The sequence below is a fragment of the Diabrotica undecimpunctata genome, unplaced genomic scaffold, assembly GCF_040954645.1.
Source record: "Diabrotica undecimpunctata isolate CICGRU unplaced genomic scaffold, icDiaUnde3 ctg00000602.1, whole genome shotgun sequence".
In the NCBI taxonomy this organism is placed as follows: domain Eukaryota; kingdom Metazoa; phylum Arthropoda; class Insecta; order Coleoptera; family Chrysomelidae; genus Diabrotica; species Diabrotica undecimpunctata.
The window spans coordinates 733,910-758,424 of NW_027311910.1; the positions used below are offsets into that span (position 1 = coordinate 733,910).

Genomic DNA, 24,515 nt, shown 5'->3' on the forward strand with positions numbered 1-24,515 from the left:
TACTCCATAACCATAATAGCAACTGTACTCTGCGTTTGGCATTTAAAGCTCCCGGTATTATGTTTCTCTGTTTCACTTCTACTCCTCTAAGATCTGCGAATACTTGTCTTAATGGAAGGATTCTGCCAGTATCAGGCGATCCCCAAGTTTCAACAACCATCTCTCACCATGCGAGGAGTGTCTACCCATTATCTAATTTCACGTTAAACAAAAATAGACCAGGAAAAACCATAAGAAGAAAAAACGCATCCTCATGAAAAGTGATAAAAACGCGATGCAGCTCAGCAAAGATCGAGCGAGCAAAGATACACGTGTTATGAGTTGCTTTGTCATTTTGATTATGAAACATGATACATCATCACCAGAGGTGACGACAAACGAAGAAATAAATATTGAGGAGGAAGAGGTAAAGGAAGCATTAAGGAAATTGAAAAATAGAAAATCACCAGGAGAGGACAGAATACCGAACGAACTCCTAAAGTACGGAAAGCCAGATCTGACCAAACACCTATTAAAATTAATCCAAAAAATAATAAAACAAAACAGAACTCCTCAAGAATGGAGATCAAGCATCCTAATACCTCTCTTCAAAAAGGGAGACAAATCGTACGCGGAAAATTACAGAGGAATTAATTCATTAAACACAACACTAAAATTAACAACCAAAGTGATAACAAATAAATTGAATGAAATTATAACACTAGCAGAAGAACAACAAGGTTTTAGGTCGGGAAGATACCGACGGTATATTTATAATAAGGCAAATGCAAGAGAAATCATTAGAATACAACAAACCGGCATATCTATGTTTCGTGGACCTTAAGAAGGCATTTGACCGGGTCAAAATAAAAGACGTTATCCACTTACTGTACGCAAGAGAGATACCTCTAGGAATAATCAAAACGATCGAATATATCTACCAAAACAACACAACAAAAGTAAAAGTAGAAGACGAACTAACCGACCCTATTGAAGCTGGCAATGGGATAAGACAGGGAGATTCCCTGAGTCCTCCATTGTTCAACCTGATTATGGATGAAATAATAAAAAAATTAAAAACTAGCCAGGAAATTTAACATGTTAATTTCCCCAAAAAAGACACAATGCATGGTTACAACAGCAAATTTACTATAATGCAAATTGAAGCTGGAAGGTCAGATAATAGAACAAGTGATGGAGTTGAAATAATATCTAGGCATCACATTATCTAGCTACGGAAAGCTCGAAACAGGTGGAAGATCAAGTGAATAGAGCAAACAGAGCCGCAGGCTGCCTGAATGGAACAATATGGAGAAATAAAAATATCGGGAAAGAAACGAAAGGCAGAATTTACAAAACAGTCATCGGACCAATACTGACATATGCGGCAGAAACATGACCTGACACAGAGAGGAGAAAAAGGATGTTAGAAACAGCAGAGATGAAAACACTTAGAAAAATTGATGGTAAGACACTATGGAACAGAGCTAGAAGTACAGATATACGACCTAGATGCAAGGTGGAGAACATCAAGAACTGCGTAAGAAATAGAAGAGTACAATGGAACGCTCATATAAGACGAATGACAACAAACAGAGTAGTAAAGACGGCAAGGTTCACCAATAGGAAGACGATTAGTAGGAAGACCACGAAAACGATGGAACGACAACTTACTGGAGGCACATTGAAAAACAGACAGTCATGTCTATATAAAAAGAAGAAGAAGCTACATAATTTTTCAGTGATATTTTAGGTTCGCTTACGTTGCACAAAATTTTATGATAATAATAAAAACACATGTGGCAACTATGGAAATAATACCATCAGTTCGTAACTCTCGTTTGCACTCCATAAATTAAAGTTACATTCACCTACTGATTTTTCAATGATATTTAATTTTAATTAGTGGTTTTTGGGTAATAAATATGATATATAAATTTTACTTCATTAAAAGTATTTAAGTCAGAATACTTCTAAAATTATTGTTAGGGAGTTTATAAGCAGTTGGTAGTACTGTAGCGACGTAGAAATGCCATTCATGACGAGCATCGAACTTTTTGTTACTACAATTTTACCAGAGAGGTTGTTGCCATTCTATCAGCAAGATATATTTTTCTTAGCGCTCTTGCAAGTTTACGAACAAAGAAGAGCTGCAATGTTATAAATTAAACAAAATCAGTGCGTTTTGAGTAACAAATGTGTTCTATAAAGTTACGGAATTCCTGAGCAGTTGGTAGTACTGTGGCGAAGTAGAAATGCCATTCATGACGTGCATCGAACTTTAGGTAATACAATTTTACCGGAGAAGACAGATTTCTGGCATTTTATCAGCAAAAGGTTATCTTTTTCTTATTGCTCTTGCAAGTTTACGACCGAAGAAGAGTTACAATGTTCTATGGGTTTATACATGTTCAATTTGTACAATGTACAATGTTTGTCATTATGATTACTACGAGAGGCACTTTATAAGTCTTTAATGCTGAGGTTTCCTACTGCCTTCTGTCTTACACTAAATTTTCTAAAAGGTCAATAAAAGAAACCGTCAAACAAATTCCTAACAATTGTATGATAACATACTCTTGTGAAGATATATGTTTAGTTTGTCCTATGTTTGTCGACTTATGTTTTATGTTTAAAGTAAAAATAAATTAAACTCATAGTTTTAAAGCTTTGTATTTAATATTATTTTATCCTACGTAAACGTCATAAATAAAAGGAATTTAAATCATGTCAAGTCGTCATCATCTGCGGAATCGTCATTTTCTTCCGCGTCGGCGTCATTTGGCACTTCCGGCCGAATATTGCTCAGCAAATCCCTCATGGCATCCACTAATGAAGCTACACTACTTCTCAAATCGCCTAGTTCCATGTTGTTCTCACCTGCGGGCAATGCTCGAGCTCCGTCATCGTCACGCACACTGAAAATGATTAAAGTTATACAAGAAATGACAGTAAGTCGAAAAAGAAGTAAGTTTTAAAAGTCATATACAAAATGTAGCACTTTCAAGAAATCAACAAATTACATGACATTTAACTCCAATAATTAACGAGAGTTATAGCCGTTGGCCCCTTTAACAGCCGTTGAAGGGTATGTCAAACCCATCTATACAGTTGTGTCGAATAAAAATCTAACTAAATTGGCCTAACATGAAATGGCTCATTACATTATATATGATGGTTATGTACACAATTGGAATTAAATAGAAACATGTCAAAACCAGATGAGGACACAATTAGTGTTCTATATACACTCTAAGTCATGAAAATAAGCAAAGTAGATTAAATTTGTAACTCACTACACCGAATAAAATTATTAACAGTAATTATACAGGATCTACAGTATAGGTAAAAGTTTATGGTCGGTATGGACCTTACGTGAGATGGAGTGAGAAACACCTGTTTAAAAAGAGAGAGGTATATTAGGTCAGCCCTTTATATCGCCGAAAATGAATGAGTTGAAATAATAAAAAAGGGGAAATTCAACGTTGCCAAACTTATTGGTTTTATTTGACCTGTTGTCTTTTTAGCATTTGACCAATGTTCTAAGATAATCAAATTTGGGCGAAATGTATTTAAATGGCAGCTTACTGTTTTTATTGGGAATATGCCACAATTTTACTTTACAATAAGTGTAATTAACATTTTGATTTACACTTCGGAAATCGTTGTATATAAATAAAATTTATTAATGTTTCGTATTTTAAGTACGATTTCCGAATTAAAAATCTAAACATCAAAATAAGCTTATTTTAAGTCACATTGTGCCATTAAAAATAATAAACTGCATATGCCACAATAAAATATTCTTCATACAAAATTATCTGGCAACGTCTCGTTTCCCGATCTCTCGATTCGTCAAAGCACCGAATCAAAGTAAGGACAGAGGTAACGAGTAGAGGTGGCTCTTTAAAGTTTTTATCGTAAACCGATTTTCGTAAACAAGTTACTATGATTGTTTAACAGTAGTTTCAAGTAAAAGAGTACCTACATAAACAAACATAATGGCTATTATCGTTTATACACAATATTTATTGAAGTGAAAGAAACTAATGAAGGATATATTTATTATGACTTGAGAAATAAACTAAACGATACAACCCGATATTAGTAATTGTACTACGTCGGATACTATGGATGTAAGGTTACCGTTTGCTAAAATTTTATTGCAAGATTCTTGCAGGCAGCGTACCATAACAATCACTGAACTACCCTTCAAGTATTTTTGGCCACTCATTGTATTTGTTATTTCTTTAAAAGGCCGTAAAATTTGGGAAAGTTGAGAACAAATAATCCAGTCTTCATTATTTAGATGTGGTCTAAGTCTAAGTCTGTATTAACTAATACCAATTTGGAACGGATTGCCTCTTCTAACTAGGTCATTCTTTTTAACATGTAATAGGTGAAGTTCTAGCTAGTTTAGACGTCTTGGACTGGCCGTTTGGGAACTTTGTTATGTTGTAATTGATACTTTAAAAGGCTTTCTGAAGATAAGGTACTTTTTTTGAAATGTGTTTTTTGCCGAATTGTAGAAAAAAAGACTTTTTATTTTATCTATTTCTACACGACAGCATTTGAGTGCGTCCTCCGCCAATAAATTTAACGTATGAGCAAAACAATTTAAATGTTTTCATTCCAAAACATCTTTAATAGCTTTGACCATATTTGAGGCATTATCAGTTGCTGCAAAATTTACTTTTCGTTTTAGACCCCACTGATTAATAATTTCACTAATTTCAAAAGCAATGTTTTCTGAATTATGGTTTCCAGAAAAATGGCAGCAGCCTAATAAAACCGTTTTAAATTCTAAATTTTCGGTTAAATATTGTCCTGTTAATGAACCTGAAGTAATGAACCTGACGTAATGAACAAGTTTTTCTTGTTGGCGGTTTATATCCAGGAATCCACCCCGCAAACTTTTTAAAAGCTCGTTCTTTAACTATGGAAAACGGATGAAACGAGTCTTTGCATAGGTTTAGTAAATCCATATCTATTTGTTTCTTTTGTTCTAAACTAATATTTTTATTAAAGGAAGTATCCATCACCTTTTGACGCTTGGGTGGCGGTGGCAGTATGTCAGTACTTGTAGTAGAAGTAGTCGAAACGGACAGATATGCGTCAGGAGAAGTTTCAATCATTGCAATATTCAGAAAGCGGACCATAAAAGCTGCATCTTCTACAAATGTGCATTTTTTGAAAATAAAATTATTATTCTTATACTAGGTCAATAATTTTGACTAAAAAAAATAATTCTTAATTGAATATTTACAATAAATAAATCCTTTGACGAAACATCAATAAAGATTTGAAATCGAAAATGCAGATCAATCGTAAATCGAAACTCATTCATTAATCAGAATACCTAGTTATAAAAAACAAAAGAAAGAGTTAAGAACCTGGTTACTTTTATAAAAAAAGAAAAAGAAGATTGTACTAGTGAAAATCAACCAGTACAAGAAAAAGAAACTGATAAAGATGACTTAAGTCCATGGTGTATTTCTGATGAATTAATTGGACATGACTCATCTAAACATACACCTGTATCGAGAGATATAAAAGAAGTGGACATGTATTTGTCTGATGATATTACCCACAAAAAATTTCGAACGGAGATTGGAACTGTCCATTAGATTGGTGGAAAAACCATCGCCATGTATATCCTAACTTAACCACTATATTCATAAAATATTGTAGTATTGTAACAAAATCTGTTCCTTGTGAACACATGTTCAAAATCTGGTTTAATTTTAAATAAAAGAAGAACACGGTTAACAAGAAAAGTGGAAAAACTTATGTTTTTAAATGTCAATTTAGACGATTCGTGATTTAATAATGTGTAATGTAAATGTAAGTACTATTTGTATTGTTTAATTTATTTTTCAAGTTATAATAAATATATCCTTCGTTAGTTTCTTTCAATATAATAGCCAATATGTTTTTTGTGTACTAGTTTATTTGAAACCACTGATAAACAATCAACTAGTTACAGTTTACGAAAAACGGTTCCGATAAAAATGTTAACGACCCACCTCTAGTTTCTTAGGATCAGAACCAGAGATATGTAAAATATCTCTGATCGGAACTAATCGGAACTAATCGTCTCACTAATGGGCAATGGGCGTCAATCTGAAATATGGAGGGTAGACCAAGGGGAAATATGATTGGTATCTTTGTCTATTCGCTGAAAATATGATTTTATATCTGTGTTAGATATCCTGTTAAATTTTACCATACCGACCATAAACTTTTACCTACACTGTATACAGTAGTAAACATGGTAAAATGTACTTACGGGTCGGGTAAGTTTGGATTGAAATTTGGCAAAATTGATCTGAAGAATATGCTCAAGGTATTACCTCCCGCATGCTGTGCCAGCGTTGGTCGTTTTGGTCTAGTGTATAAATTAATCGAATCCGAAGGTGGTAATGGATCAAAACTCGTGACAGTTCCACTGTTTTCCTAAAAAATAAATACTAAAATTATACCAAAAAAAAATGCTCAAAAAACTTAAAGAAACATGAGGTGTACTTACATCAGTCATTGGAGATATTCCTTTAATATTTGCCAGTAGGATGTGCCGAGATATACTCAACGGTAAATTTCCGTGGAAACTCTTCAATCTTTTCGCTTCGTACTCCTTCAATATCGCATCGTTTTTTTCTACTCTGTCTAAAGCCTCGTGCACGTTCTTTTCCAACCAAGGCAGCAGATCGCTGTCTTTCCATATGTGATAGCTTCTATTTACATACAGGAGTATTATTTGGGTCAGTGCTGTGGGTTGCCTAAAACACAGAGAGAGATGTACTTCCCAAAAAAGAACAACAATTTAGATCGAAACAAATTAATATTCTTGTCTATTTAAGCACAAAAATGCCTCAACGTTTACTCCAATTTTACAATGATGACATTTAAACACGGTTAAATCGAATCTACATTCAGAACACTAAATAATAAGTATCATACACACCTTTTGGCATCATCAGCAGTAACAAAAAATTGATGACTAGCGACTCTATTATCAGTCTGAACGCTGCACTTATCTAGCAAAGGTAATAGTACACCGGGGAATTTTAGAAGAGCTTCTTGCAGTATTAAATCGGCCTTTGCGCTGTCTCCGAGATAGAAATGCGCCACTCCCAAGGAATACGCGAAATTTGGCAACCACATCAGATTTTTGGCCCCGTCCCATTCTTCGACGAAATCGATCAACCACTGGTATTCTCTGGCGCGAATGGCATAAAAATCTATGGATAATACAATTCCTAGAGGATCTCCATCTGGATCTAGAGACAACAACAGCTTACAAAACTCTAAGGAAGTTCTGTAGCATGCTTTTCCTCCGATAAACATCAAATGTTTGAATATCACTATGTACAGTGCCCTGTAAATATAAAAGATTTCATAATCATATATTTAAAAACAATAAAAAGTTTTTTATCCTACTGACTGCGCCAAATATTGCTCTTTTCTATATTGTGACCTTTTTTGGAGGCCTTCAATTATATATTGCAGCCTATTCGCTTATTGTACTTTATAATATTTGATTACTTGATTACTAGTGACAGTGTATTTCTTACCTATTCTCTTGCCTTCTATAATCTAGCCTACAGTTTCCTTGAGCTACATTAAACAGAGGATGATACGCATATTCCAAACAGTACAATGCCCGCTCTATAAGCTCGGCCGCAGTTGCCAGATGTTCGCTCAATTCGCAGACGTCAGAGAGTTGAATCAAGGCATCCACATGGTACTGATGTTCGTTCAATATGGCAACTATGTTGTCGGGATTGAGACTCTCCACGGCGTCCAAGAATTTATTTTGTACTTGTCTGTAACTCTGGCTGTGCTCGTACGTAAAATAGTGAATGTTGTTTTTGTTCTCTAGATATGACATCGAAAGACCGGATTTTCCGGCGTTTGGGTAGTTTTCCTTGCAGTTGACCATCGTTGTTTGTTTGACGTGGCCTCTGCCTCGGTTTTTACGTTTACTATAATAAAACAAATAGTCAATTATTTATTTATAGACAGGGTTACGCCCATTTTATAAAAATATGAAAGATTGCAAAAATACAAAAGTAAAAAATTATTGTAAATTATATAAATGCAAAGAAAAACAACACATTTTTTGATTTTCTTTAATTTATGTAATTTAGGTTCTAATAGTTTGCTACGCCACTGTCAAAATAGTTGTTGTTGTTTGTTTGTGTTTATATGACTGCGGACACTAAATCCATTCGCCAATCTTACAATTTTTAAAGTCTTATTTAGCTTTTGACAGCGATATTGAGTCTTGCAATTATTAATTTTTATTAGTGCCATAAGAGACGTCATTTTAATATTAGTTAAAAGCTTCAAATTAATTAGTTATAAAACTAATATACGAATTAAAATTAAGTATAATAATGTTATAGTAGAAGCCCACAGTTAGTTAGAATGCAGAGTTGGTCTTACGTTGCAGAGTTAAATATGAGAATAAACAAAAAAAAAACAATATATATATATATATATATATATATATATATATATATATATATATATATATATATATATATATATATATACATAAAATTCACAAGAACATCATAACTGAAATGTACTGTACATACAGTAACTAAAAAAAACAAATGAGCATTAAATCCGAGATATTACTCGTTAATTAATATTGATGGCAATTCATATCTAAATAGTCCTCATCCTCTGAGTCATCACCTATATTAATTATCACCGGTTCAATATCTTCCTACAAATTGTCCACCGCAAACATTTTTTCTTCTTTTTTCTTGGTGTGGATCACATAATTATGCCACTGCTCTTTAGATGCGCATTGGGAAGGTTCTTTTATCAACCGTTCTACCATTTTTTTCTTAAATCGACGTTGTTTGAAGCCACAAACCTTTTTACCTGACTCCCCACCATCCCAATCGGGTTTAGCTCGCAATGGTAAGACGGCAGTCTCAAAATTTTGAGCCATATTTTTCGGCAATTTTTTCAATTTTGTACTGGTCGTACTCACCTCTAAGTGCGGCCGCAGTATCCAGTAATTCGCTTTTCAGGTAATCTTCCTCGAAGAAAGTGTTCTTTTCGATTAAACCATCTTTGATTTGCCTTTTGTTCTACAATTTTTTAGGAAAATCAAATTTGCGGGAGTGGTATGACACGTTATCCAAAACAACAACGTTTTCTTTGACTTTCGGCAAGTTTGGAATTAACGTCTTCTCAAACCATTCTTCATATAGCAAGAGCGGCCCGTCGGGATAGGCAAGGTAGGCGCCGCCTACCCTGTTCAACTGTTCAAATGTACAATAATAAATTATTTATTAATATAAATTACTTAATTCAAAATTGTGATTTATAAATTTTGACTTAATACACTCCTAGTATCCGAGACGAGCCTCTCGTGGGACCACTCTACTCTCATTCCACAGAACCAGGCAAGGTTGAACGTGCCGGGTCCCTGATACTCCCTTTCCCCATTAAGGACGTGGGGTTACGGCACGTACCCACCTGGGAGATTTAAGAGTGGTAGAGTAGTGCTCCTCAGCGGCGACCTGTCAAACGTCTGCGTTCACCTTTCCGCCCCGGGGGGGGGGATAACGGATGGTGTGCGTACCGCAACACAGGTACTACCGAGGGTGGAGCCCTGTGTTACTTTACGTAATCACGCCACCCTCAAATGGTGTCGGACTCGTAGGGGCAGCGGTTCCGCTAACGGTCGTAATGTCGAAAGGCCAGGTAGACCAGGGTCCAGCCAATGTCCTTACGTTGGAGGGCATACGAATTTCTCTATGATAGCTACAGCCATCAGTAAAAATAGTAATGGTCTCCCCATTCTCATTCTCTTGCTGAGCAATTTCAGGAAGAATGTGGGTTTCAAAAAATGATACTCAAATACTTGCAAATTCTTCGGCATTTAGACCACCTTCGGCTTCATTCCAAAGAACAAAATACATTACTATTTATTAGATTGTAGAAGCACAGGTTGTGCACTTGTAGTTTTGTTCTATGATAAAGTGTAATGACGTTTGATTTTGGTGCCATCAACACTGCTTGTAAATCGGCTGTAAACACATACTTTCTCATCTTTTGTCCTTTTTCTTTTTTTCTCTGGCTTCTGTTTTTCTTTGAATATGTGTCTTTATTTTTATCTTCCGAAATACTTCCATTCTTGAAACAGATGCATTTTCACACTCATCCTTTTTCGGGTAGAACAAGGCAAAATTCTCATTTCCAAAGGCATTTGGAAAAGTGGCTATTGATAGGTTCATTTTTTTTTTTTTAATTGAACCACTCGTTAACATAGAACTCTTAGAGAGATTGTTGTGGGGATTTTAATTTGTTCGAAAATTATTGCAAAGTTTTATTATATTATAAAAGATTTATTGCATTAAATATGATAATTAAAAACATAAAATCAAATGATACACAAATGTATGGAAACATTGCAAGATTTAATGGACTTAATTTTGGCTTAATATTTAATAATAAAAAAACTTACAAAAAGAAGTTTTTGCTTCATTGAAAGTTTTTTTTTTAACTATGGTATACAATCAACCACAGGAAATTTCAATTTTTAATACTTACTGATCACACTGAACGATCTTTGATCCAAATATCCTTTTGAGTTCATTGTTTGGGTTTAAGTGTTTATGCTGAACGGATAAAGTGTTCTTTTTAAAGTTAACTTTTTCATGTTTTACATTCGGAACAGTTGAAGCCTTAGAAGCGTAATTTTCCCCTAGAATCTTATTTACTTCCCTCAGTGATTTTTCTACCTCATCAACCTAAAAAAAAAGATTATGTATAAAATAAAAGAAAGAGTGTATTATATACGAGGATGTTATTCAAATCGATATATTTATTATAATGAACCTATATAATGAATGCCTTTAGACCTTTCACAACAAATTTTCACAGATCTTCACAGCTTCAATCTCATTTCACTGATTGCTGCATTGGTGAAATGTATCCAAGAGTCAGCCATAACAGCATTTTTTGATGCCATACTGTTTCTTAGCTTATTTTCTTGGTTTAACTGAGGGACAAAGAACTTTTTGTTCTGTTTATAAATTTCCCTGTAAAGACTGCCTGTTACACTACATCGGCCAAATGGGATGAATGAAAGTGTGTAGTACTTGTACCCTCAAAACTCATTCTATCACTCTTAACCATCAAACAGACTTTAACACTCATTAAACCCTTAGTTAATAAGAATAATTTTCACAAGAGATCCTTCCTTGAAATTAGCCACATTTTAAGAGAAGAAAATTCAATATATAATCTTGATTTTAAATATGACAACACAGCCAGTCATCGAAATCGAGTCAATTCTCGTCATTACCTGTCTAAAATACTTTTCAACTTTTCACTAAAAATGTGACCATCAACTTACAATTATCTTGAATCTATCAAAAACTTATTTTCTTAGATTCATTATAAGATCTCATCATCATAACTTGAAGCCTTGGGCCACACTTAAGGTTGATCTGCACCCTCAATTAGTTTGTTTCTGGTAGATTTCTACATGATGACTATGTAATATTTACAAACCCTAACATACATTACAGTTTTCTATCGTTACATCCATTGGCAGAGTTGCCAGATTGTGTGGACAGTAATTTTATCGAATAAAGTTAAAGGCACATACAAAGACCGCTTTTTCATTTAATGCTGATAACTTTATTACTAGTATACCAAATAAGCTAAGATATCTTTTATAACACAATTATGTATATTATTTTACTGCTCTGCTGTGTCAATCGGAATAAAATATATCGCACAGTGAATTTATTAAAAAACATGTTTTAAATATTTTTGCTTAATTTTTTGTGATGTCTTATGTAGGTTTACCAAATAATCAAAGTTATGCCTTTGCGAGGACATATTATTATCAGAAAAATAAGGTTCCATCGAAACATATCATTGAAAAATGATTCATGTTATATAAACATGGTTATCGACAAAGAAATATGTACATACTGTTAAGATCATATTACAATGGTATTACCATTATATTATTCATACTTGTTATCATATACTACATTTTTGTTTATAATTAAAAATTAAATGATCTGGTATTATTTAATATCTTAGTGGGAATTTCATTTAGGTAAATGGTCAATAATTACTATTTAAATGGGAATAAGCCACAATTAAAGGTTAAAGTACGTTTATTGACGTTAAAACAAATTTTGTTTTTTTTTGTTTTTTTGGTCAATAGTTAAAAATTTTATTTAAAACATGCGAACACGTCTTCCTTTTGGTCTGTTTATTACTGGTTTCCGGTTTGTTTTTTTTCCTAATTAGTGTCGTCTTCTTTTCTTCTTTGTATGTGTCCAAATTATATCAGTCTTTGTGCATTAATAAAATTTACTATGTGTTCCCCATCGATTATATTTCTTATTTCATGGTTCGTTAGTCTTCTATATTCTCCTTGTCTTTATATTGGACCGTGTAGTCTTCTCGTAATTTTTCTTTCAATTATCCTTAGTTTTTCTTCATCTTTTTTCGTACGACACATTACTTCCGCTCAGTATGCTATCACCGGTCTAATTGCTGCTCTATATATTTTTGTATTTTTGTTTTTTTTTCAGGTTTTTGTCTTAAAGGAATTGACCCTATGGAATTTGTTTTCACCTATTGTTATTCCTGTTGGTCAGTCTCTTGTAAGTATTTTGTTATATTCTGATATTAGTCCTCTGTTTTTTGCTTCTCTTATCAACGTTAGGACTGTTTCTTCTAGTTTTTGTTTATCACGCGCTATTAATTAAGATCGTTCTCGGATCCAAAGGGGGAGGTCAGGGGGTCATGACCCCTCCCCCAAACCAAAATAAATATCAATCAAATAATCCTAAAAAAATAATTTAAAACCCATCAACCCTATAAGCAGGAAGTCAAGAGTTGAAATGATTAAAATTCATTTATTCTAGGGGTAAGTGTAGAATTATGCGGAAGCCTTTTTACATTGCTCTTTAAAAAAATCAACAATTCTGAATACAGTAATACCTCGTCTAACGCTTCCCCGACTTCCGCGAATTCAGAGTGACGCGATTTTCAAATTTTGTCAATTCGTCATTTGAGTGCCAGAGAATCGTTCGATTATCAACATTTTTATTCTGTACTAGCGGACCCGACAGACTTCGTTCTGTCAAATAGATTTGGAATGTGGCAGTTCATTTCTTTAATTTTCCTGAATAGAACCGTCACCATGATGATACGGCGGTTGTGAGGGTCAGCTCGGATGACCTAAGTATCTTCGCTTCCACGAACTTCGCCACCCTTTTGGACCCACTAAAAACCCCGACTGGGATGTGTGCCAGGGGGCTTCAAAGTAAGAAGGGAACTTAAGGTTCAAACCTATTGAAAAATAGTCTAAAGGGATAGTGGGAAGCTTAAGGTGATAAATATTTATAAAGTGAACGCTTCAATGGCAAAACATAGAGATAATTAATTATTTATTAAAAAGGAAAAGACAGTTAAGATTTGATTTCACGTATAGTGATCCGCTGTGTATCCGCCTATACGTATTTCGGCCTAATAGGCCTCTTTAGAACGGCTTTCACAGTCGCTCTGAACGTGAAAATAAATCTATTCTGTCTTAGGAAGCAACTCTAACATGGCTTCGAATGGACGCAAATAGCGACATCTGATATAAAATTCGTAAACTAATTTTCGAAACCAAATTCAGATTTTTGCTTAAATCTGTGCCTTCTAAGAATTGCAAGGCAAAACAGACGTTAATAAAGATGTTAATAGAGAGATGGGGAATCTAAAATTTGCATTCCACAACATATCTCCTCAACTAAGCAAAAATCCTAGCGAATTGGTTTCTAGTACTCGTACAGAGTAAATAGGAATAAAAAGGAAAAGACAGTTAAGATTTGATTTCACGTATAGTGCGTCTGTGTATCCGCTTAACGGCTTTCACAGTCGCTCTAAACGTGAAAATAAATCTATTCTGTCTTAGAAAGCAACTCTAACACGGCTTCGAATGGACGCAAATAGCGACATCTGATATAAAATCCTTAAAATAATTTTCGAAGCCACATTCAGATTTTTGCTTTAATCTGTGCCTTCTAAGAATTGCAAGGCAAAACAGACGTTGATAAAGATGTTATTAGAGACATGGGGAATCTAAAATTTGCATTCCACAACATATCTTCTCAACTAAGCAAAAATCCTAGCGAATTGGTTTCTAGTACTCGTACAGAGTAAATCGGAATAAAAAGGAAAAGACAGTTAAGATTTGATTTCACGTATAGTTCCATGTTAGAGTTGCTTTCTAAGACAGAATAGATTTATTTTCACGTTCGGGGCGACTGTGAAAGCCGTTCTTTTCCTTTTTATTCCGATTTACTCTGTACGAGTACTAGAAACCAATTCGCTAGGATTTTTGGTTAGTTGAGGAGATATGTTGTGGAATGCAAATTTTAGATTCCCCATGTCTCTAATAACATCTTTATCAACGTCTGTTTTGTCTTGCAATTCTTAGAAGGCACAGATTAAAGCAAAAATCTGAATTTGGTTTCGAAAATTAATTTACTAATTATTTATTATTATTATTAACATAGGGTTAATAACCGATGTAATAAAGAATAATGAAATAAAACGTATATAAGTATTTTCAGTAATCGCTTTATTGTAAATCAAGTGAATCATAATTATTAACAAAAATCTGTTTTATTTTTATTGTATGTGATGTTTTATGTTTTTGTTTGATTACCTGGTGAATATACAAACAAATCTAATGATTTTCCAACACGGGAACAGGCAACATACAATTGACCATGTAAGAAATATGGGTTTTCTAGATTAATACCACAAACACCTAATGATCGCCCCTGGGACTTATTTATGGTCATAGCAAAAGCAAGCCCAACTTGAAACTGTAGTCATTTAAATTCAAATGGTACATCAGTCAGAATCATTGGGATGGGTGGTATCAAAACGTCTTCTCCTTTATACTTTTCTTTCAGTACAGTTGCTTCTATCACGTTGACAATCATTTTTTTATCGCTAACCGTGTGTCGTTGCAAAGACGCGGTTGGTTGATATTTCTCAACATTATAACTACCGATCCAACCTTTAATTGAAGATTGTGAGGTGGCAATCCTGGTAAATCCAGCGAGTGTAAAAATTCAGGCCGATAGTTGACGACATCATCTTGGTTAGTAGCCGAATCAACTGATTTATATATCCTCAATTCGCCTGTAATTTGTTCTAGAATTTTGAAATTTAATTCATTTACATCTATGTTTTTTGCAGGCAATATAGCCCGTTCGCTAAACCAATCATGGTTTCTGTAATTTTGAGCAACATCTGGAACACCTTTTTAATGATTAACTGCTATGATACATACCTTAGAAGTTGGCATGAAATTTTCCCGAACTACGTTTGTGGCCCCAAATAACGTCATTTGAAAGCAATTGTTATATTGTTGAATATTTGACAAAAAGTGTATGGAATCTGGTCCTATTCCTGAAACCAATGAGTACAATGGTTCTGGTGGTGGATCCAATGGTATCAATTTCACTTTCCCATTTGCACAACACAATCCATTTACTCCATTTTGTATCTCTATGCCTTACAATGAGAGCAAACCAAGTTCATGGATCCAAGAGTAACACATTGGTAGTTACTGTAGTCAATTGACAAATCGTAATTGAAAGCAGCGCGATTAGTAGTTGAATCTCTCGCTCTCGCTTCCCGCGTTCGTAATAAACGAATTCTTTCACGTTCATTTCGGTCGTCACGTTCTTGTACAGTATGATTAGATCGGTAATTAGTTTGGTTTGTAGCATCTCGGGTTCTTCTACCTAAATTACTTCATCTTATAGGAGGCATATCGAATATACTTATACAAATACTATACACCGGCAAATTGACAGGTTGTTGTTGTCTGTGAAATCTCTACTTTGTGTGTGAAAGAGAATATAATCAATGAGGATACAACACTACGTTTTAGTTTTTTTTAACTTTTTTAAATTTTATACGACTTGGAGTCAAGTCCTTTAAGCCAAAACAATGTTGTATGTTCATAGAGTAAATTAAATTAATAATAAATTAATTATTAAAGATAATACACGCTTTTAACGCAGTTTGTTTCACAGATGCAATGACGTGAAAACTGATGAAATTTATGTCGCGTTCCGAAACTAAAACAGAAGAAAGAATATTGCGAAGCCAATCAAATCTATAGCTCTTACATTTTTTGACTTTTTAATTTGGTCGGGTTCACGATATTATCACTTTTGTGTGAACGCATTAGATCCTCCAACGCGAACACGCACACACACGAACGCTCTCACACACGAACGCGCTCACACATATATTTGATTGAATTTGAATTTTGAGAAAATATTTGTATGGGAAAAAGAAAAGGGCTGTTTTAAGGTTTTCTCGGAAATTATTGAATTTTTCTCGCCGTAAAAACCAACCTTAGACTTCAAGGAACATTAAAAAAAAAAGAATTGTTAAGATTGGTCCATGCGTTGTTGAGTTATGCGCTTACCAACACATTTTGCGATTCATTTTTATATTATAGATTAGGTATTTCTTATCTTCAGTTTTGTCTACGAATTGCTTGTTTGTAATTTGAATATGTATTATAATTGTTGAGACTGTTTGGTACATTTTATAATTTATCTATAATAAATATCAAAGTGAATTTATTTGCTACTAATTTCCATGATTCATGGCATATGGTACTCCCACCGAAAAACAAAAAAAAACTGTCATTACTATAATTAAAATAATATAAAATAAAATTATCTTTTGTATATTCTATTTATTTAATTAAAATCATTTTTCCTACTGTTCATCTATTGTTTCGAATGAGCACTTTTGGTCAATTACATTAAAAAACATTAATTTTAATTAATGTATGTGGAAACGAAAATACAAATAATACAATCCTGAATCATGCTTGTGTTCGTCGTGGCATCGAAGCGCTTCTACCATCTGTAAGAAATACATGGCCCTATCTCCGCAATGTTATTTTCTTAACGTGTAACGATCTATAGATTGCACGTTAAAAAAATTTATTTTTTATACAATACAATTTTTTATACTTTTTATGAATTTCAAAAAAATTATTTTAATGTTCATACAGAATAAATTATTACCAAGGAAAAAAAACAACTTTTATTATTGTCCTTTTAAAAAATTCCCCAGAGTCAACTAATTAACGGATTTGCATTTTCCCAAAAGGATTTGAAAGCATTTTTATTCTTTTATATATAAAAAAATAACAGTGATGTATGTAATAAAGAATTTCCCATACAGCAAAGCTTTAAAAATTTTCTAATCTTCCAAAGCTGAATTATAAAGTTATGCAAAAATAAAAAAAAACGTATTACATTTTTCTCCATCTGATTGAGAGCTTAAAATATAGAATTTTATTATATAGATTTCTGTATTTTAGGATTTTTCTTCAATTTTCCACATTTTTAGCTGGCACATATTCAAATTATATGATGCCAGATATATTTCTACAAAAATGTAATGTCTGAATCACTACAACCAACTGCTAATGAATACTAATTCGACTATACACAAGTAATGTCCAGCCAATATAATAACTAATAAATACTTACATCAGCATTATCTTCACTACTTCTTTGAGTATTGGTATGTTTTCCAGACTTTTTCTTCTTCTTTTTCTTTTTTCTTTTGATCTCGTGATGCTCTCCTTCACAAGATTTTGCTGCCTCTGTTTCATTGTCATCCTCTTTGACTTCACTCTCAGAATGAGATTGCTGATTTAGCTAATACAAAACAAAATACAGTTGAAGTAAACACATCAGGTGTACAATTATATTACAGAATATTAGAATGTTGAAAACATGACCAAAAAACACTAAAATAATGCCTTATAATAAATATATGCTTTGGGAAGATACAATGGATCATTTTTTACAAATCTTACAGAATTGTTAAAAAAGAGATGTGGACTTAAGTAAATACAAATAATAGAAATAAAAATAGAACATAAAATAATTAATAGAGGAAATAAATACACAAAAAGAACCACAAGAGTTTTTAAAGTCATGTAGGACCAAGATACAGATATAAGAAAATCAGGAAATGTTTACATTAAACCTGAACATAAATAATGTATGAACTTCTAACAATTAAGTAGATAACAATGCAAATATTACATAAAATATAGCAATTAAAATGCATGTTGCAGTTAACTTTTAAAGCCTTCATAGGTTTTGTTGAACTTTAACCACATAATCCTGAAGAGATAAAGTTGAATATATATAACGTCGTTATTTTTGTTGAAAACATCTACAATTACTTATTTTTAAAATTTTTCAATTGTATCTGTGGGGTAAAAAATTTGTCCTAACTACCTTCTGTCATTTTGGTTAAATGTAATTGAGCTAACAACGTGTTATATTCCCAATTTTGCACATGCGACTTGTTATTCATTAAACTAAACAGGACAACTCACCAAATCATAGCGATTAATATTTAGCTGCTTTCTTCTAGCTCCACCACTTACTGGTGTGTCGGTTTCTGTGTCCGAAATTTCTTCGGCGAGCTCTTTCTCTTTATCACCTTGTAGTTTTCGCAACACTCTCGACGACATTATTATCGCATTAATTGTTTTATCTTGATTCAACAATTTTAATATAGTTAAATTACAATTTAATCAACCCCTTCTACATTTTGTTTTGACGTTTACACGATTGACTACTGAAATGCCGCAGTTTGACAGAACTATGACAGAACCATGACAGAACCCAGCCGATGAGCGACCATTGAACAGGGTTGCCGGGTTTTTCTATTACCACATCATTTGAGATATTACATCTTTTTGAAGTTATACTTCTATACGCACGGTCGGCGTTGGAAATTTGCATGAGAGTGAATCTGTGAAACCATTACATATGTAAGATAATGAGTAAGAGAGAGACAGAAGATATATTTTCTCTCTCTTCCTCTCTCGAGAATAAAAATGTTCCTTTTGTATATATATTTAATATTATATATATATATATATAAATATATATATATATATATATATATTTAATATTATATATATATATATATATATATATATATATATATATATATATATATATATATATATATATATATATTATATATTATATATATATATATATATAAAATATTGTATATATATATATATATATATATATATATATATATATATATATATATATATATATATATATAATATTATATATGTATTAATATTATTATTTATGTGATGTTTTGTATTATTTAAAATTAAACGTTTATAATTATTTTAGGCTTTTGTATTTCAAAATAATCACTGTTTTACCGAGAACTGTCAATTTTGAAATCCATTAGTGTCATGTCTAATTGGCAAATCCTTTACGTGTTTGGTTCATACGCTGGTGGTTGTGAGTTCGAATCCCAATTATGAATTTCCTTTTTTATTTTTGAAATATTTAAAAATCTCACGTTAATCTTATTAAATATATGTAATATACGCAAAAAACATAAATTTTAAAATAAAATGAAAATTTACAACATAATCCGAGTTGTTGGTTTTTTATTTTTATCTTCGTAAAGTAAGTTATGTATATTGGCAGTTTTAAATACTTATGAATATTACATTTTAATTTATATTGTATTATTATATTGAATTATGTTGCAGTGTATTTATTGTATTGTAATTTTTATATTACAACAAAATAAACAATGAATTTTACTGCAAAGTATGTGTAAATTTTTTTTTGCATTCAACTCCTTTTATACATATATAAAAATAAAAATATATATTTTCATTAAAATATTGATACAATCCTTCATTTACTATACTCCTATTACAGGTCAAATGTTTATATACAGCAAACGATGCACCATATACTTATATAACTAATTATTTTTCTCTTTCTGCTCTCTCTTACCTATAGCATTACATATGTAATGATTGTGCAGATTGACTCCTATATAAATTTTTAACGGCAAACGCGTGTATAGAAGTATAACTTCTACCGGCAGTCCCACTGGACTGCCACACCCGTTTTTTTTTCCTAACTCGGGATAGGCCATGGACGTAATCATGGAGATTAAGATGACTATGGATAAGCTTATTAGGCTGGTTTTTTATTGAACATCATTATTCATTTTCAGATATTCGATAATATTACGATGGATTATTTAACCAGTTATTCAATTATGATCTAAGTTATATTTATTATTTAATTTCTCCCCAATGTGTTGTCAGAGTAAAGCCTATAATATGCAATATCCAACTGCACTCAATTGATTATTATAGACATTCTTATACTCCATTCGCTTAGCTCGGGCATATTTTGACAGATTCATTGTCGGAAACCTACAACACAACAATTCCTACTTCTCAGTATTAATAGCTCAAGTATCCTACTATTGCAGACTTCTTTCTTTAAAAAAAGAAGAATTATTCGAAATAGTGGAAGTGTATACTAAACCCATCAAATTTTGGGTAGTATATATTTAAAAAATATATTTTAGTTGTTATAATTTAACATAACTATTTATTATATGGTGCAGATAAATAAATATTGATTGTCGGTAATTCGCAAAGTTCTATTTTATGTACTATTTAGTTTTTTTACTATTAATATTGGCTATGAGTACGTGTGCTTGGTTGTGTAGTAATTTCCAGCCACTTTTAGTCTGTTAAAAAGTAACTAACTTCGCAAAAAAATAATTACTAAATTCACTAGACAGTTCGGACTGGGAATAGCGAACCGAGTATATTTAGCCATATCTATTTCCAAAAAAATTATACATCAAAAATTATAATTAAAATAGTTCATGCTTACTTACGCATGAAATATCTGGGATTGGTAAGTATTGTGTCAAATAAAAAACAAATTATATGCTAATATTGTATTCATTAAACATAAAATTAGATATACCTATTCAAAATTAATGTTGATTCTAATGGTACTGATGCCGCCATTTTTCTTCTTTTTCCCAGAAAGTCTGTTTCTCTTTATATAATTCGATCGTTTTATTGCAAAGTTCTTCTTCACTTTCCAAATCTCCTCCCAGTTCCTTTGGTAGGCTGCTTTTGGGAAATAGTTCACCCGGATTCCAACCTTTTTGATGAATCTTCATCTGGAATAATAAAAATATATAATTTTTCAGGAAAATAATAAATGTTTATGTGAGAAACTATTCATACAATGTGAATATCGCTATTGAGGCAAGATCGAGTGGATAAAATGGAATTGATAATGGAAGAGACCATGCATATGATGGAACAAAGAACATTATGACCAGGTCTCCTGAATAATATATGACAGTGGGAAAATAGAGGAAGACAGACATACCCCATCGAGACGAAGAGATCAGGAGAAGAACCAAGGTACTTGACGTCATCGAAAGAATATTCAGACTAAATTGGAAATGGGCAGGACATATAGCTAGAATGACAGATGGACAATGGACAAAGAGATTATTGTAATAGAGAACAAAGGAAGACAAGCGATACGTTGGTCGTTTACCACTACACGATGAACTGACGATTTAAGAAACCTAAATAAAAACTACGTAAGGCGGCGCGGGATAACACGAAGAAAAGGCATACCCATGTTCAGCAATCGACTTTCGAGACTGAAGTCTTTACCAAACCTTATTTTACATCAAATATGGAGCGCAGAACCATATAAATCTGACATTTTGTGAAGAAATAAAAAACCAAAATTATCCATACCAAATTAAACAATTCGGGTTTGAGGAATGCCTTTACAAGAAGCATCGCCTTGTCCAAAAAATAGTTTCCATTGATAAAATGAACTCCTTTAAATTGAACCGGAACACCTTCTCCGAGGTAATGCAAATATTTTCTGATTGGATCTGGCCTTAGTTTGAAAACATGCATAAATCCGAACTGAAAAGGAAAAATAAATTATTAGGAAATATAAAATAGCTGTAATTGTAGTATATTTTCGAAATTGTAGACACTAAATTCCAAGAAATGGTGATGACCATTCTTGATGAGTTATTCTTGGTCTTCCCGTGGCGTACAAAAAAAATTTTTTAAGGAGTAAGAAGCAGCAAATTCTTGAATTGAAGAATTTTTACAAAATATATGCACTAGGTGCTATTCTCTCCCTAACGCTAACACATTTCTAACAAATATGAAGGATTCGGCCATAATACAACTGAATAATTTAGACATCCGGTTATATGGAAGACATAGAATTTCCACTCCATTTTCCCTCGCATAATTAATTACCTCTACATTTCTCGTATGTGTGGTATTATCCCTAAAATATTACAATTCATAAAAAGATAAAGTTTAAAAGGAACGTGTAATACATTTCCCATTTGTTTATATAAAATATGTTTAATAATTCGAATCGAGGACATCCATAAAATAGCCTCGATTAGAATGTGTAAAGTCAGCAGAATTATGAATCGCCGACGCAAATTTGTCGTAGGTTATGTAAAACAAACTTGACCCACTAATGAACGACTGCTGACTGTTGCAAGGTCTATTATAAAAGAGACAACGACTTTTATGTTAGAGATCAGAACTAAATTAACGTCAAGATAGCATGTTGATGTAACGCGTATCAGTAATTATGAAGTAGTCTCATAGCAACGTCACCTAAGTACTGAATATTATTAAAATAAGTAATGTTAAGAAAATAGTGTACAGTTGTGTTCTAAATAAATGGTCATCAAATATAACAACCCCATCATTTACCATATATGTGATGAATGGTCATCTAGCAGAAGCAGAACTGGTGAATCCTTTGAAGCACCAGAATGCTCGACATACTTCTTAAACCATGAAAAAACAATGACTTATCTATCCACCCTTTTTCATTAAGCTCAACCCATCTACCAGGCACAAGGCCATCCAAAAACCTCTGTTGCATTCGCTTTCGGGGAAGTATTAGCATGCGAGATATATAGGCTCCTGAAGCAGAGAAACACATTTCTGCAGTTATAGTTTCACCCCTCTCGGTGGATGCAAGAGCGCCAACTTGGCGCTTTGATTTTGAAGCTATGATTTTAGAAACCCCCTTTGGATTGACCGTAACTCCTGTTTCGTTTACTATCCAGATTGATATTTCTGGATAGTTTCTTCCAACAGCTTAAAGAATTGTTGAACATCCTCTTTGTTAAATCCCATAGCACGGACATATGACGTTGACTCGGGCTTTTTGGTTGACAACTCTTTGTGCCTATTTAAAAATCCCTGCATCCATTCCTGTCCAGCCATTTTATGATTTTTGTTAAAAAGGGGCACAATCCTATTTTTATCAGCAATATATATAGAATAAAGAAACTTTTGCAATATTTTTAATAATGTTACCTAAAGTTAAAATTAAACTAAATTAATATGGATGGGTGATCTTGTGATGTTGTTAGTTTCTCGGCGAATACTAGTTCTTTACATAAGTTTTTTACATAATTTTTTTTTACATTACATGTATAATAACCACATTTTTCTTTTGTTGTTCTAAGTTTTTGTTAAATTGTAAACTATACTTAGTTTCAATTGATTGTTTATACCACTTAACTATTCAATGGTTTAATGTCTCAAGCTTTTTTACATTTTATACCTTTGACTGCTACATGTCTTTTTGAGGTAACACGTTTGTATTAACCTCTCTATGGATGTTTGATGAACTGATGATGGTTTCTGATTAGAGTGCGAAACGTCTTGGAATAAATAGATGCAGTAGCCACCTTCTTTGTCTTTTTTCTCTATAGTGTAGTAATACCTACGATGGATTATTTTTCGGCCGATATTATAACTTGGTTAACTAAAAACGCACATGTACTGTTCACAACAATCGACTAACAACTAAAGATATCTGCTTATGGCAGAAGCCGTAAACAGGCGTCTATAATATAATTTCATTAACGTCGTATAGATGGAGCAAGCGATATTAAAAAAATGAAGTAGGTTCTCTGTGTTAGGCAGCTACCCCATTTTTCCCGCCTTTCCCCTAATTATGTTTCAAATACATACAAAAACATAATTTTGGTAAAAATATTTGTTTAGTACACTTTAAAATTCACTTAACAACGAAAACGATACGCTACTGAGTGTCAGGTAAGCACCTAGACTGAGTGATACATCATTCTCTAACTTGCGGATTCGATTATCTGGTGTTCTGGTCAGCGTAGTCATGTTTTATTAGATACTTTAACAAGTCCCTTATTCTTTGACTATTTGATTGTATGTAAATTATTAATATCGAATTTGATAAATTATCTATAATCACGACTTGGCAACAGTGGTGTCGTTAAAACTCAATTATAATTTCTCAGAATTTAGTGTCTATAATTTAAATACTCTACTGTATCTAACAATTATTTTAGGTTGTAGTGGGTAGTAACAAAAGTTATGCAAATTCATCGAAATTGCTGAAGTTTATAATTTTCGACTATAAGTTAAAACCATTATATTTTATCAAAAAAAAAAAAAAAAAATGAAAACGAAACAGTTGGTTTATTTAAAAACCTTTAAAATAAGCAGTGGTAAAAGTTTTTGGTGCATTTATTTATTAATAAATGTTAAAAACAAG

The 24,515-nt window shown here is 32.6% G+C and overlaps 2 protein-coding genes across 4 annotated transcripts in view; both read right to left on the reverse strand.

The window, feature by feature from the left end:
• Positions 1–2,636: 2,636 nt before the first annotated feature.
• Positions 2,637–18,694, reverse strand: LOC140431244 (ribosome quality control complex subunit TCF25-like). Its single transcript, XM_072519180.1, has 8 exons — positions 18,431–18,694; positions 17,568–17,738; positions 10,558–10,757; positions 7,554–7,964; positions 6,944–7,357; positions 6,509–6,758; positions 6,269–6,435; positions 2,637–2,897 (listed from the first exon to the last, which is right to left on the reverse strand). The coding sequence occupies exons 1-8, from the start codon at positions 18,566–18,568 to the stop codon at positions 2,705–2,707; spliced, it is 1,944 nt and encodes a 647-aa protein (XP_072375281.1). The 5' UTR covers positions 18,569–18,694; the 3' UTR covers positions 2,637–2,704.
• A 2,154-nt stretch (positions 18,695–20,848) lies between these two features.
• The window catches only part of LOC140431252 (alpha-tocopherol transfer protein-like), a 35,534-nt gene continuing 31,867 nt past the window's right edge, over positions 20,849–24,515 (reverse strand). For 2 of the 3 annotated variants that reach the window (XM_072519188.1, XM_072519189.1), the window contains exons 4-5: positions 21,680–21,856; positions 20,860–21,081 (exon numbers count right to left, since the gene is read on the reverse strand). In XM_072519188.1, the coding sequence (XP_072375289.1) occupies positions 20,902–21,081; positions 21,680–21,856 (357 nt within the window). In that variant the 3' untranslated portion in view covers positions 20,860–20,901. Of the gene's footprint in view, positions 21,082–21,679; positions 21,857–24,515 lie in introns of all 3 variants that reach the window. The other variant, XM_072519190.1, reaches the window with a different exon arrangement.

Bases quoted from the DNA above. Each gene is read 5' to 3' on its own strand.
- LOC140431244 (XM_072519180.1), bottom strand. From the start codon at position 18,568: ATGTCGTCGAGAGTGTTGCGAAAACTACAAGGTGATAAAGAGAAAGAG. The intron at 17,739-18,430 runs GTGAGTTGTCCT...GTTTTGTATTAG, and splicing joins ATATTAATCGCTATGATTTG to CTAAATCAGCAATCTCATTC. The intron at 7,358-7,553 runs GTAAGAAATACA...TTATATTTACAG, and splicing joins TATAGAAGGCAAGAGAATAG to GGCACTGTACATAGTGATAT.